General features: G+C 37.2%; 1 protein-coding gene across 1 annotated transcript; it reads left to right on the top strand.

Annotated features, from left to right (window-relative positions):
• The first annotated feature begins 678 nt into the window (after positions 1 to 678).
• On the top strand, positions 679 to 13,656 carry kcnk15 (potassium channel, subfamily K, member 15). Its single transcript, XM_048179107.1, has 2 exons — positions 679 to 1,480; positions 8,789 to 13,656. Exons 1-2 carry the CDS (start codon positions 1,192 to 1,194, stop codon positions 9,712 to 9,714), a joined length of 1,215 nt encoding a protein of 404 aa, XP_048035064.1. The 5' UTR covers positions 679 to 1,191; the 3' UTR covers positions 9,715 to 13,656.
• The last annotated feature ends 2,319 nt before the right edge of the window (positions 13,657 to 15,975 follow it).

Here is a 15,975-nt window from a genome sequence, read left to right as displayed (position 1 = left end):
CACCAAAAATATTCTTGTCACTTTATAATATTAATATTGAACCACTGTACTCACATGAACTGATTTAAATATGTTTTTAGTACATTTAATGGATCTTGAGAGAGGAAATGTCATTGCTCCCGATGCAGGCCTCGCTGAGCCATCGGATTTCATCAAAAATATCTCGATTTGTGTTCCGAAGATTAACGAAGATCTTACGGGTGTGGAACGACATGAGAGTGAGTAATAAATGACAGAATTTTTCATTTTTGGGTGAACTAACCCTTTAAGTCTTCATGCTTAAATACTGCTAAAATAAAATCTTCAAGAATAGACAAGAATAGTTTGACCAACTTAAAATCAGCCAATTAGACTATTTTATATTCTTGCTTGTCATTGTTTTAACAAAATGTTTTCATCTGTCACACTTCTGACTTGCATGGATCAGACATTTAAAAATTAATATACAAAGTATACTGTAATATCCCAAGCAACAATAGCCATTATGGTGACTTAAAAAAAAATATAGTGGTAAACAATCACATTTCTTACAGTGGCATAAAGACAACTTTATAATGTGAATTCACAGTCAAACGAGCAGTAAATTACTGTGATAGCAGCATCATTCTGCTGTTGTTTCACAGTGATGACCCATGCATTGATGTCACCGTAAATTATTGTAAAATAAAACTCTTTAATAATGTAAATTCCTGACCATTTAAACTTAAAGCTGAAGTTCAGTACCATGAACAGCGACAAGAGGCGTCTGCCCGCATCCTCGCGCAAACAATCAAAGCTAAAGCGAATTGTGGCTTTCTCGTTTCTTTAGCCTGCACTGATCACGCTTGAAGTAACCAGTACGCGAGATAAACATCTTCCCACACACCAGGGTATGAGCATGACTGTGAGTGCAGCTGGAGTTCAGGAGATTTTATTGGTCGCCAGACATGACAGAATCAGTTTTGAAACCTCCTTCGCACGATTTGCGCATAACAGGAAGACTGTAGTTTGATCTCTACCACATCCTCTACGAATTTACCTGCAACAATTGACGAAGACATGAAAACGGTACACTATGTTCTTCCTCAGACACGCGTCTGACAGAATACCTGGATTCTCTATTACTCAGTGCCACATAAACCAAGAAATCCCATAGACTGAGCGTTAATACCGATGCACTGAATCACTCAACCTGTTCGAGCTCCTCTGAAGATGAAGATGAAAAAGCAGAACGTGCGCACGCTCTCTCTCATCCTCTGCATGTTCTCATACCTGCTGGTGGGCGCCGCGGTCTTTGACGCGCTGGAGTCCGAGACTGAGAGCGCGCGGAAACGCTTCCTAGAACAGAAGCGCAGCGACATGAAGAGGAAGTATCGTTTCACTGAGGATGACTATCGGGAGATCGAGCGGGTAGTGCTGCAGGCAGAGCCCCATCGCGCTGGCAGACAGTGGAAATTCGCTGGATCTTTTTACTTTGCCATAACTGTCATCACCACGATAGGTGAGTTTCAATGTTTTAGAATTGCATGCGAAAAAAATCTACCTGGAAAGCATTGAGAATATAGGAATTATTAACAATCGTATGACTAATTATACACTCTTAAAAATAAAGGTTCTTTAATGGCATCCATGAAGAACCTTTAACATCCATCTTTCCATTGCACAAAAGGTTCTTTATAGCGGAAAATGTCCTTTATAAATTATTAAAATGTTCTTCACAGTAGAAGAAAATTTTTCACTGAAAGGTTCCAGGAACCAAAAATGTTTTTTCTATTGCATCACTGCAAAAATAAATAAATAAAATAAAAATAATAGCTATAGGTCAATGACATGACACTACTTTTTATGTCCATATGGTTTAGTTACATTTAAAAGGGTTAAAATTTCGAAATAAATTTTCAAATGACTTGTATACATTCTCTTTTTTGAGGACAAAGTCGAAAATGTCTGATTTAAATTTATTTGAGAGAATATTTGGGGATGATTGCAAAAACGTCAATGTGGTGTAACCGTAAAAACCTGTACCAAATAATTCTTCTTGTTTTAAAAAAGGTGAAATTCTCAATAATAATTCTCAGAAAATAAAACTAAATGGAACACCATTGTTCTGGATATTATAACTAATTTGGGGAATCATGTGAGTCATATCAAATTCCTGAAGTGTCAAAGTGGTGTAACCACCTTTCAAGGAGCCATTTTGTTCAAACTGTGCAAGAAGACCATGCAACATGAGTATTAACTTTTTTAAATATTCCCTCCAAGGCCATGTGCTTACATAGGTGTCCATGATAATGCCTGTCAATTTTGAATTTTAAATTGAAATGTCAAATGGTGTAACCGGTTATTATTATTACAAGCCTTTCTATTATAGGGGGGTTATAGTCAAATGTCCCTAGTTTATGATGCTGATTAAAGATGTAATATAAACTAACCTACTATTTCGAACTTATTTTTATTGAGAATTTCACCTTTTTTAAACAAGATCATTTATTTGGTACAAAGTTTTTACGGTTACACCACGTTGACATTTTTGCAATCATCCTCCAAATATTCCCTCAAAATGAATTAAAACAGACTTGGTTGTCACAAAAGAGAATGTATGCAAGTTAATTTGCTAATTTATTTATTACTATAGTAATAACAGTAAATAATGCATAATTTCAAGCAACTAACCCAAACTCTAACCCTAAATTATTGATGTTAATTAATATTACTTAGTACACTCTAAGAAATTTACTGTAAATTTTAGTTGCCAGTAAGACTGTAAATAAACAGCAGATGTAAAATTATAAAAACAAATGTTGTCACACTTCTGACTTGGTAAGAGCAGAAATTTGATATGAATAAACAAGGTCTAAAGATCCCAAGTAACTGGAACACTGATAATCATTGTTAAAGGATTCAAGGATTTTTTATTGTCATTCAATAACATGAGTACATGAGAGGAACAAAAGGTCCCAGTAACAACGACAAAACAATTAAACATTAGATAAACATTATACAAAATAAAACATTATAATCTAAGACCTATAGCTAAACAGCAGCAGCAGCAAATAAAATAACATCATAAACAATAAAATCTCAGATTAAGCTAAGACGATGCAAATAATGAGTATTAATAAACAGAAATAGTCAAGTGTTATTGCACATTCAAAATCATTAATGTGAACATTATTGCACATGCGAAAGTTTATAATATGTGCTCTTAACACAGCACATTAAAAACTGTATTACATGTGAACGTCAGTTTATAGATGTTATTGCGCATAAAAGAGAAGAAGAATTTGTAAGTCAAACAGCTTCTGGAAAGAAGCGGTTTCTGAGCCTGGTTGTTCTGGCTCGAATGGTGCACAGACTTCTTCCTGAGTGGAAGACAGGTAAACAGTCCATAGGCAGGGTGGGAAAAGCCTTTCATGAAACTGGCAGCCCTGTCCCTGCATCTGCTTGGAGTAAATGTCTGCAATTGTTGGAAACTGCTGCCTGTGATCCTCTGTGCAGACTTCACCACCCGCTGCAGAGCCTTCCCGTCTGCGGCAGAGCAGTTTCCATAGCACACAATGACACATGATGTGAGGATACTCTCCACCACACACCTATAGAAGGACGTGAGGACTGTTGTACTCAAACCAGCTTGCTTGATCCTCATTATGTTGACAATTAGTATCAAAACAAAAGAATTAAATTGAGCCACACCTCTAATTATGCATCTGACTGCAAGCTACAGAAAATTCAACATATACAATTTATCATTATCAATGTTCCTTGGATGTTGAACCCATGGCCTGGCATTGTTAGTCATGCAGTGAGCTCACAATGCAGTAAAATATTTTAATTAATTACTAAATTAATTTCAAGGTGCAATTCTGAATATAGTATTTGATAAAATGTTTAACAGATCACATGTTGTTTGAAGCTCAAAGGTCAGAAGGGGAGACCGGGTATGCTTGTAACATGTGGAGAGTTAGAGTAATGTTGTGTTTTCATGTTTTATGGGCTTTTCATATACATAATGATTTTAATACTGTACAAACTGTATATTTTCTAACCCTACCCTAAACCTACCCATCACAGAAAACTTTCTGCATTTTTACATTTTCAAAAAAACATCAGATGATTTATACTCTAAAAAAACACTGGGTTAAAAACAACCCAATTTGATCATATTTTAGAGTATAGCATATTTTATATCATTTTTAATACATATTGCCTCCATTTAAGCTCGTTTAACAAGTATTAGAAGTAAAAACTAAACATTTAGAAGTAATTTAAGTGTAATCAACCAGTCTCCATTGTCCTGTTTCCACCGTAGCAGCGCTGGATCTCCTGCCGGAGATGGCTCGCGTTCGGCAAGGGAACTGATAACTTCAGACCGCTGTCCTGCGTTTCACTCGTAGCCGAAAAATGCTGTATTTTAACATCCTAAGTATTTATTCTGTATCTATTTGTATAAAATCATAAACTTTTATGCAAGGCATCAGGAGTTTCCATCACGCGAAAAGACCGATGTGACACTCGTTTAGGTGACTTACATCACGCCCATGTATGTTGCTTTGCATAAGAATTAAACAATATACAGAACAATAATGAATTTTTATATAAAATAAAATGTAAAACACAGGTTTGTGTAAAAATACATAATGGAGCTGCACTGCTCTCTCCTGAAAAGGGCATAAAAAGCCAGCGATAAATAACTCAAACCCTGGGTTGTTACGTCTGACCCAGGATCTGGATAACACAAAAACTACCCAAACACTGGGTTATTACGTCTGACCCAGGATCTGGATAACACAAAAATTACCCAAACACTGGGTTATTACGTCTGACCCAGGATCTAGGTAACACAAAATCTACCCAAACGATTGGGTTAGTATGTCTGACCCAGGATCTGGATAACACAAAAACTACCCAAACACTGGGTTATTATGTCTGACCCAGGATCTAGGTAACACAAAAACTACCCAAACAATTATGTCTGACCCAGGATCTGGATAACACAAAAACTAAAACACTGGGTTATTATGTCTGAACCAAAAAATGACCTAAAATCTACCCAAACAATGGAAAAATAACCCCAAAAATGGCTCAACCCATGACTTGGGTAGAAAAATAACCCAAGATTTTTTTAGAGTGAAAGCTGTTTTCCTCATGGGGACCAAAAAATGTTCCCATAAGGACAAGGATTTAGGATCTTGCCATCTTTGTGAGGGCATTTTGTCTCCATAATGTAGGGCAGGGGTTTATATTTGTCAATGCAGACACTACACAATATAAAATAAAATTCAATTGTATCAATATGTTATTATTTGATATACACACAAATTTATGTTATTTTTTACACACACACACAAAACTGTTACTGTCTGCACGTCCTGATATTGCTGAGTTAGATGCGTTCCTGGGTCAACATATTTTGTTGATCCTGGAACAACATTCCAGTCTGAAAATTTTGTCTTAACCCTATTCCTACCCATAAACCTAACACTACCCATAAGTTATCCCAAAAATCAGAGGGAAATGATGTCCGTTCTCGGAGATAAATAATACTGATGTGTGTCGCGTCTCGCGTGTCCATCTATATTGAAGCACCAATTTGGATGAACGGTTCTCGATGATACAGACACAGATTTAAGCCTAAACTTTCATCAAAAAATGACATAATCTGTAAAGTATTATTCTTGTCCCTCAAATGATGTAGGGTTTACTGATTGGTTGATTTGAATGTTGTCAACATATTGTTGATCCAGGATCAACAAAAACGTTGACCCAGGAACATGTTGAACTCAGCAATATCAGGTTATGCGTTACTGTCTCCCGGCATTGTCTCTGAGAAATCCTATGCTGACTGTTGGTCATCCAATAAGTCACTGCATGTTTTTCCAATACTTTGTTGTATATTCTACAGTAAAAGACCAGACAGGGCCAGCTGCATAAACTGCTTAGACAAGCTACAAGCTAATTGGACTGGTCATAACTTTTTTAAGTCGGATGCATAAAAAGGTATATTAGTTTAATTTGAATCCAAAAGTAAGACTGATTAGCCCTTACTAATTAATAATAATAATAAATTTATTTTGTATAGTGCCTTTAAAAGTTGCTTTCTCAAAGTGCTTTACAACACAAGCAAGCACAACAATATAAAACACAAAGTACAGAGTAATACAGAAAAAGAAACAAAATAAAAAAAATAATTAGTCAATTAAAAGCAATCCTGAATTAAAAAGCTTTAAGATGCAATTTAAAGATGACTAATAAATTTGCGTCCCTGATGTCAGACGGGAGAGAATTCCAAAATTTGGGGTCATAAGATGAGAATTTACTTTATTTACTTTGTAACTCCAAGGCAACACCATTAACAGGCAAAGCTAAGGAACCAGCATTACGCGGTTGATGGGGAGAGCCAATCATGACTTCAGTTTTGGAACTATTCAAGCACAGGAAGTTCCTAGACATCCATATCTTAATCTCCGAAATACAGTTTGAAAGATGAGATGTGTCCATGTCTTGATCCAGTTTTGAGTGGATGTAAATCTGGGTATCGTCCACATAAAAATGATAGTTAAGGTCGAGAGATCTCAAAAATTGACAGAGTGGGTAAACATAAATAAAAGCAAAGGACCAAGAACTGAGCCCTGGGGGACACCCATACTAACAAAACCAACCTCTAATCTGTGCCCATCCATAAAAACAAAGTGACTGCGATCAAAAAAATAGGATCTGAACCAACCCAGAGCAGTCTCCGTTACACCAAAGACAGATTCAGGTTGACTAAGTAATAGTGAGTGATTGATGGTGTCGAAAGCTGCACTTAGGTCCAAGAGAATAAGAATTGATGGATGCTAATAACAGGTCATTAGCGACTTTAACTGAGGCCGTCTCAGTACGGTGCAATTTCTGAAACCCGGATTGATGGGGCTCAAAACGGTTATTAACAGTTAAATGACTGTGTAATTGAGAAGCCACAACGCCCTCTAAAATTTTTTTGCCAAGAATGGAAGATTTAAAATTGGACAAAAATTGCTATAGTTGTTCAAATCAGTATTTTGCTTTTTTAGGGAGGCTTTCTAAGCCTGGTGAAAAATGCTCAAACCTGAAAAACGACACTTTCGCTCCAGTTTGCGAAAAGCTACCTTCTTTGAGAGCAGATCGTCGTTATACCAAGGAGCTGAGTGTACAAAAGAGACAGTGCGTGATTTTAAAGGAGTAAATATGTTCAATTTGGCAGTGAGGGCATTATTTAACAGAATAATTTTATCCTCAACTGGATGGATTCAGCAAAAATAGTAATGTCAATTTATTGCCATTTATGAAATGAAACAGTGTGTAATTCCTGCCTACTTGAAGCTTCCTCTAAGTTAAAAAAGACAGCAGAATGGTCAGATAGACCAACATCAACAGAGGAAAATCCTGACACCAAAACATCATTTGCAATAACTAAATCCAGTGCACGGCCTTTGCAGTGAGTAGGGAAATCAACAAACTTTGTAAAATTATAACAGTCCAGCAGAGATAAAAAGTATTTGGCTAGAACATTGGCTTTCTCATCAACATGAATGTTAAAATCCCCTAGAGTCATAACTTGCCTAAATTTAAGACACAAAATTGTCAGCAGATCAGCAAACTCTGACAAAATTTCTTTGTTAGGTCTTAATTGATAGTAGATCAGACTAGTTCTTAAGACACAGTCTTAACTTAGCGGCTTAAGCCAGGTGTACACTGTATGATTTTGGCCATGATTTGGTTGTCTGAGAGAAATTTTGAAAATCCTAAAAGATTCCTCTGATCCTAGGCTAAAATCTGTTGTCTTTGATGTTCACCGACAGCCGATTAATGTCCATTGCTATCAAATCTTACCTCAGACGAAATTCTGGCAGTGTCAGAGGATTTGGCGCACAGTCCTGCAGTGTGACTTCTCCTATGACGAACATCAAATTGTCTTCGTTTTTCAAAACAAGCTGTGATCAAAATTAACCCTTGAGATTTCTTTGTTAGCCACCATTTCAGTCCAGTGTGTAATACAGCTCAGTCACTAAACGTGAATGGGATGATGATGTAAATATCTGGACAAGTTTTCTTGTGTGTGTCCATTTTTAACGCGTCTTGACTGTTGACATAAATAACAACTGAGATCTCACAGTGTGACATGAGGATCATGTTCGTTGAGTCTGACAAGCAACAATCGTAGGACTATTATAAATCGCACAGTGTGCACTCGACCTTAGCTGGTCATGAGCTGGTTTAAGCTGGTCAAATGCTGGTCTTAAGCAACTAGCTCCAGCTCAGGACCAGCTTAGGACCAGCACTTGACCAGCTTAAACCAGCTCATGACCAGCTAAGGACAGCATAAACCAGCCCAAAACAGCTAAGGACAATAAACCAGCTCAAACCAGCTTCCCTGCTTCAAAACATACCTAACCAGCATATGCTGTTTTTTTTTCAACAGGGCTACTTATAAGTCCTCAGTTCTCCTTCAGTTTTTGTCGGTTCTCGTTTATGTTAGCGTGTGTATTACTCCAGTCTGCAGTTTATTTATTAAAGTTGATGTTCTAGCACTCTCCTTTTGTCTTTGTGAGCTTATCCTACATGTAACATTACAATAGACTGTTAATGTAAAATTTACTGTAACCCCCCCCTCCCCAAGCAATTGCTACTTATTTATCTAATTATATGGTAACAAGGACTTGTAACAAGTGTAACCAATCTTTCTGACTAACATTGACAAACTTATCTATGAAGTATAATTTTTGCCGTTGATGTCTGTCTCATTCCTCCGATCTGACTGAGATGTTGCATTGGCACTGCTTTTCTGCAGGTTATGGCCATGCAGCCCCCGGCACAGACGCGGGAAAGGTCTTCTGCATGTTCTATGCCGTCCTGGGCATCCCTCTTACACTGGTGATGTTCCAGAGTCTGGGCGAGAGGATGAACACGTTCGTCCGCTACCTCCTCAGCCGTGTCAAGAAATGCCTAGGGCTTCATCGCACAGAGATTTCCATGGAAAACATGGTTTTGGTAGGTTTCTTGTCCTGCCTGGGAACTCTGTGTGTGGGAGCCGCGGCCTTCTCGCACTTCGAGGGCTGGACGTTCTTCCATGCATACTACTACTGCTTCATCACTCTCACCACCATTGGCTTTGGGGACTTTGTGGCTCTTCAAAAGAAGGAGGACCTCCAAGAAAAGACACCTTATGTAGTCTTTAGTTTCATGTACATCCTTGTGGGGTTGACAGTGATCGGAGCGTTCCTCAACTTGGTGGTGTTGAGGTTCCTCACTATGAACAGCGAGGATGAGAAGCGGGACGCTCAGGAACGGGCCTCACTGAAGAGGGGTCGTAACCTCACAGCTATGAATTCTGGGCGGAACAATCACTGCCATAGCAACCTCTTCTTGCCCATAGAGGAGGGGACCAGCTGCACCAACCTCATCCCGTCCCCGGCAGAGGAGCGTGAGCTGTACTCGCCTCTGCCGTTACACACAAACCCGTGCCAGTCTCGGTCCCAATTGAGCCTGCTGTGCACCAGCATCTGCTATCACTTGGGCTTCTGCAACAGCCCAACCCCATCCCAAAACCAGTGCCCTGAGTACAATATTAACTCAGTGTACTACAACTCTGTTTCCTACAAGATACAAGGCAGCTCCTCAACCAGGAACAATACCGTTCTTTCCTCTCCAGGCAGCACACTTTCTCCTGGGCTCAGCTTCAGAGAGCTGCCAGGCTTACGGAGGAAGTCACTGTAACAGCTTTGCTGGAAAGAACTAGTGGGCTGTTGTCTGGTTTAGACAGCGAGTAAACTGAGAGAGCATATGTTTTGTAGTGCAAGTCAGCAAAGACAACAGAAGTTTGAAGTATTTTTAAACCTCTTAAAGATGAATAAGCATGTCTTTTTAAAGGACAGCAATTGTGTACTTTGAGTTTATGTTAAAGGAGATATATATGATAACTGTAACAGTCTCTTAAAATATCAAAATATTGGGCATTTAAAACTCACTGTCATCTGAATACCTGTTACAACACTTACTTTGCTATGATCGGATGCCATATTTTAAGCCCCAAAAGAACATTACAAATACTGATAAATATCCATTTCAACTGGAAGTTATGTGGCTTGTTTTAGGGGCACAATGAAAGTATAAAGATACTATAATGATCTCAAACCTTTCTGCTGCATAGGAACTGCACTAGCACATACAATGATAGACCAGCCTCAAGCAAGGAAACTGCCTTTTAGTGTTTTTACATGATATGAGAATGTCGAAAGTGAAAGTGACTTAAAAGTGTGAGATTTACTGAGAGACTAATCTTCTCACCATTGTGCCTTGGAGCAAGTGTCACAGTCACGTTTGGTTTGGTTTGATTTTCCTTTGTTCTAGTTTACCGCCACTCATCAGTTACCATGGACACTAACACACATCATCAAAGCTATTTGTATTTAAGTTAATCATCACTGTGTATTTAAGTTCCTGCTTGTGTTCTCTTTAGTTGTCCGGTATAGTTTGTGTATAGACACGCTGTTTCGCATGTTGGCTTCTGATTGGATTACTTTAAACCCTGTGAGGTTTACTATCATCATTTTCTTCTTCATTGGACCTTAGCGTTACAGAATACCGGACCAAAATGGATTATGCAGCTCAATTCGCTGCCGCGGCTCATGAGAGCCCGAACGTTTTCATTTTCACAGAGGGATTTTGTCACCTTGCACTCACCTGCCCCTATGACGGCGAGACCCTGAAGTCACTTCCTAACTTCCATCATCCCATCGACCTCCCAGACCCTGAGGGACTTGACTGGAAGGACCAAAGGGAATGAAGATGGAGGACTGGCTAATGGACTTCAATCGGGACTTGTCAACTCCCTCCCTATCCCACCCGGTATATGAATCTTTATTGCTTACGAAGAACTGTAAGGACTCTGATTCCTCAGTCTTATCGCTGTCTAAGGACAGCATGGTGAACATTATGGACTGGAATTTATACTTTGCTTCAACATTTGTGGACTGTGTTATGATTACGGTCATCCTGTCAAGTCTCGTTTCATCACCACCACCACCACCACAGAGCTCAGCCAGTCCTCCAGCCCCGTCACTGCTGGATGTTTGTAGCCCTGCGCCATCTCCGGGGAGTCCTTGCTATGATGTCAAGCCGCAGGTCGCGCAACCATCAGGAGTGCCTGTGCGTAAGGATCCTACGGCTCTGCATCCAGCCTCTGATCACTTCGCTTCATCTCGACCTGTCGGCTCCGCGTCGGCTCCTCCCACCTTTGGCTCCACCGGAGACCCTCATGGCTCCACCAGTGCAATACCAGCACACATACATAGATACAAAGGATGCATAGCTTCTCTAAGGTTGAAGTTGGTTGAGCAGGATATTTCCCCAAATCATAGTGGCTCCACTGGGTTTCCTCGTCCCATCGGCTCCCCATTGGTCAGTCATTACACCACTTTGTAGGGGAATTTACAGTTAAAGACCCAAAGACCAGATATGACGAATGAAGACCCGGAGTCAGAGTTTAAAAAAATAAATTGAAGAAAATTTTACTGACGAATAGTTTACAGTTTCATCAGCAGAAGACAGCTTCAACACTCACAAGGAGTTTGTTGGCAGCTCTGATTACACATTCAATACAGCAACAGTTATACTCAAACAGAGTCCACAGATGAAAACAAAACCCTGGTCTAGGCACGGAGTGACCTCCGAGGTTATAGAACTGCTTTTTTAGGTGCCAATTTGTTGGGAAAATCAAGTCATTCCATTATCCAGGGTGCCAGTTGTTCATCTTTCACCAATACTGCTCTGCAACAAGAATACCTGCACACATACATAGATACAAAGGATGCGTAGCTTCTCAAGTACTTTGAGCAGGATATTTCCTCAAAACATATAGATAAGTTGTACTTTTCTCTCAGTGAGAGGTACAGACAATATTCATCATTATTCTCTTGTGTTTGAAGATGAAAAGGTAAATAAATGCTTTAACATACATTAAAGAAGTCATTCAAATCATTTAATATTTAGAAGGATAAATATTGATTAATAACTTGATTATAAATCACTCAAAAGATATAAATTGAAGCAGCAGTGGATCAGTTACTATGGACACTAACACTCATCATCACAGCTGTTCGTCTTTTAGTAAATCATCATCACTGTGTATTTAAGTTCCTGCCTGTGTTCTGTTTAGTTGTCCAGTATTGTTTGCGTCTCATGTTTGCTCGCTGTTTCGCATGTTGGCTATCTGTTTGGATTACTTTAATAAACCTTGTGAGTTTTTTACTATCATCATCTTCAGGTCTTCATTGGACCTTAGCATTACAACAAGACACTGAATCCCTGGTAACATCAAGAGGGCTGAAGGAGCAGTTACTATATGATGATTCCCAGTATACATTTTACTAGACAAATACATTTAAAACCTTCTTCTGTGGTCAGAAACAGATATCAGTTAAATCAGTATCGATGTACACAATTGGGAAAATCATCTTTGGTTTCAGTATTCAAGCATGTGCATGTTATGATTGTTTTGCAATGTTTGCACAATATATAATGATGAACGCCTATGCTTATTATGTCACTGTAGTTTTTATTGTTATTATAGTTTTTTAAGTTGTTTAGGATGTAGCTAGAACAAGAAAAGTATGACAAAATGAATGCAGAGACAGTAAATGATTCTATCTGATCTGCAGGAGATTTTCATTGTGAAAGTCTAAAACTGAATTTTGAATAATTCATGTACCCTTTTACAAGTAAGGTAATAACAGGGCCTTTTGTGAGACCTTCACACAGTGATCACAACATGTGCAGTCTATGTGAGCTAAACTGTGGATCATTCATTTTCAAATTCATCAAATTAATTTCTCATTCAGACACTAGCAAAACTCTATACAGGCCAATTTGCACATGTTCAGGAGCCATCTTGATTTAAGGAGTCACATGGTTGCATAGATCACATGATCAATTGAACCAAACTATAACAAATAATCCAACCAAATGATTTACTTGAAAATCTACATGAAAATAATCCAAAAAGAAAAAGAGAGGGGAAAAAGGAGAAAAAAACATTAAGAATGATAATAATAATCCAACATCAAAGAAAAAAGAATATGTATAACATACTAAATTGCAAAGTATATCAATTGTAAGTCTAAAAATATGTATACAAAATTACTACAACATTTTTGTAATGATCCATCATGATATAAATAAATTAGGGAACAATAAGTGTATTTTGGAGTAACAAGATATAATTCATAGAAAACAGTTCTTTATTCAATCCCTTTGGATATACACAGTCCATATAATAAATCCACTTAGCTTCACATTGTAATAATCTTTTGTTAGAGTCACCACCTCTTCTTGAGCTTGTCAATCTCTGAATACCACAAAAGCTCATGTCAGTAAGCTTGTGACCAGCATCTACAGAATGTCTGGCCACAGGAGAATGGATGTCTGTCCTTCTAATAGAACTTCTGTGCTCATTGATGCGGGTCTTCAGTTGGCGGTTGGTCTAAAAAAAATCTAAAAAAAAAAAAAAAAAAAATGAAATGTCAAAACTATTAGATGTAGCTGAAGATGTACACAAGTGTTTTTCAGTTTCATCACTGTCTATACAAAGGGGGAAACTTACGAAAAATTTTGTACAGTAATGTAAATGTGGATTATGTAACATAAACTGAGTTCTAAAAAGTTGAGAGTGTCATTCTTGTTTTGTAAATAAACTTTACAAAAGAAAACATGGTATAATGCAACCTGTTGTTTTTTAGGTTGTTTTTGGGATACAGAAACCATGCAGTATATTAGATCTAGCTGTTTTTGTTGAGCCGTATAAGGATGTTTTCCAGGATTTCTTTAGGCTGTGTAAAATAACACTTCCAGTCAGTACTGCTGCATGTAAGCGCAGCTTCTGCCTGAAGCTGATCAAAACTCATCTCAGAAGTAGCATGGAAGACAACAGGTTGAGCAAAATCACTAAATCTTGTTTAGTTTGTGGATATCTTTGCCAGAGAACCGTAGGATTCAGCTACTGCAATCTGGACACAAGTAAAATGTTTAGTCCCTTGAGTAAACTGATACTGATTAGAAATGCAATGATTTGTCACTTGCACAATCCACTTTGTCTCCCTATATAGTCCCGCAGACTTTCTTTTCCTTTGTAAATAAAGTGTCAGAGATTTAGTAATAACATATAGACTTTTCGGTAAAACTTTAGAACACTAATGAATTACTATACAGGAACAAATGAGTAATGCATTATTATAACACAAGTAACTACTATTAACTAACAAGAAACTCTGATAAATTAATTATTTAGTAATAGTGCTCAGTTGAAGGTAGTAGTTCACTATTAGTTAATCAGTAACTATTTTTTTCATACCTCCCACAGAACTACTAAGAACTACTATATACAGGTTCATAATTAACATTAATAATACATAATTAATTCTAAAGTAAAGGTCATGGTAACCCACTAGTAATGACTGAAGTATTACCAAATCATTCAGAAGGAATTACTAATTATTTGGATCAGTATTCTGAAGTGAGAAACATGATAACACTTTAGTAACTACTGGACACATTGTAAACTTTTGAGGTTTTTGTAAAGTATTCGATAGTAATAACTCAAGAGTCATTACATAACTACTAATTATTTGGATCAGTATTCTAAAGTGAAGATCATAGTAACCCACTAGTAATTACTTAAGTGTTACCAAATACATCAGAAGGAATTACTGTACAAAAACGTACAAAAACCTCAAAAGTTTGCAATGACTCCAGTAGTTACAAAAGAGTTATCATGTTTCTCACTTTAGAATACTGATCCAAATAATTAATAATTCCTTCTGAAGGATTTGGTAATACTTCAGTCATTACTGGTGGGTTACCATGCTCTTCACTTTAGAATTAATTATACATTATGCATCATTCATGTTAATTTTGAACCTGTATATAGTAGTTCTTAGTAATTCTCTGGGAGGTATGAAAAAACAGTAGTTACTGATTAGCTAATAGTGAACTACTACATTCAACTGAGCACTATTACTTACTAATTCATTAATCAGAGTTTCTTGTTAGTTAATAGTAGTTACTAGAGTGTTAATAATGCATTATTAATTTGTTACTGTGTAGTTATTCATTAATGAAGGATCAGTATTCTAAAGTGTTACCGACTTTTCTTTACAATTAGACATTGTATAATAGCTTAACTAATTAATTAACTTAGTTTATTTAATAATTAATTTAGCATTTGGACACAGAAAATGGCTATAGCTTTTTTACACTCTTCTCTCTATGTTGTTTCAATTTGTAACTGTTCTCTTTTTGTAATGTTACTTGACAGCTGTTTTATTAGGGCAAAAATCTGATAAGCCAAACAAAAGAATAAGCATAAACAGTTTGAGAATAATATCTAGACAAAGCAGGGGAAGACTGTCTACACTTCTACACTGTCTACACTGTTCATGTGTGAAAGACTTGCTCATTTTGTTTAATGAGAGTCCCATGAGATTTTTTGTTTGCTGACTTTTTTTCCCCTGAAATTATCAGCATAAATTTTTTTTTCTTCTTTTGTATGGCATTGGAAATAAATCGATAATTCTAAATTATTTGTGTTCGTTTGTGATCTATAAATTCTGTAGAATTTGCTTTTGGTACAGCATGTCACAGTCAATAGTGAATTTTTTTGAAATTCACATTTTTGAAAAAAAAAAAAGTTCATTTTGTTAAAATTTTACCTGAAGAAATCCTGCTGATGTTCTTTGACCTGTTTAAACACACCCAAAGGTGATCATAAACTCCGCGCTCTTACAGTGCTTACCAGGAAGAGACTGACTTATTTCTCCTTTCTGTCATACTTACATTGTCTTGACAAAGTCAATAAATAATCAGCGATCAGTGGAGAATGACCAGAAACACTTTCAAGAAGGATTTTTGAGATGTTTGTTTCTGAACAATGAATCAGTGAAGTGGTTTCATCATATAAGGTAAGACAGGTTTATATCTGAAGAT

Source organism: Megalobrama amblycephala, linkage group LG24, assembly GCF_018812025.1.
Source record: "Megalobrama amblycephala isolate DHTTF-2021 linkage group LG24, ASM1881202v1, whole genome shotgun sequence".
In the NCBI taxonomy this organism is placed as follows: Eukaryota; Metazoa; Chordata; class Actinopteri; order Cypriniformes; family Xenocyprididae; genus Megalobrama; species Megalobrama amblycephala.
Note: the sequence above shows the minus strand (reverse complement) of the source record. Positions and strands in the feature narration are given on the sequence as shown.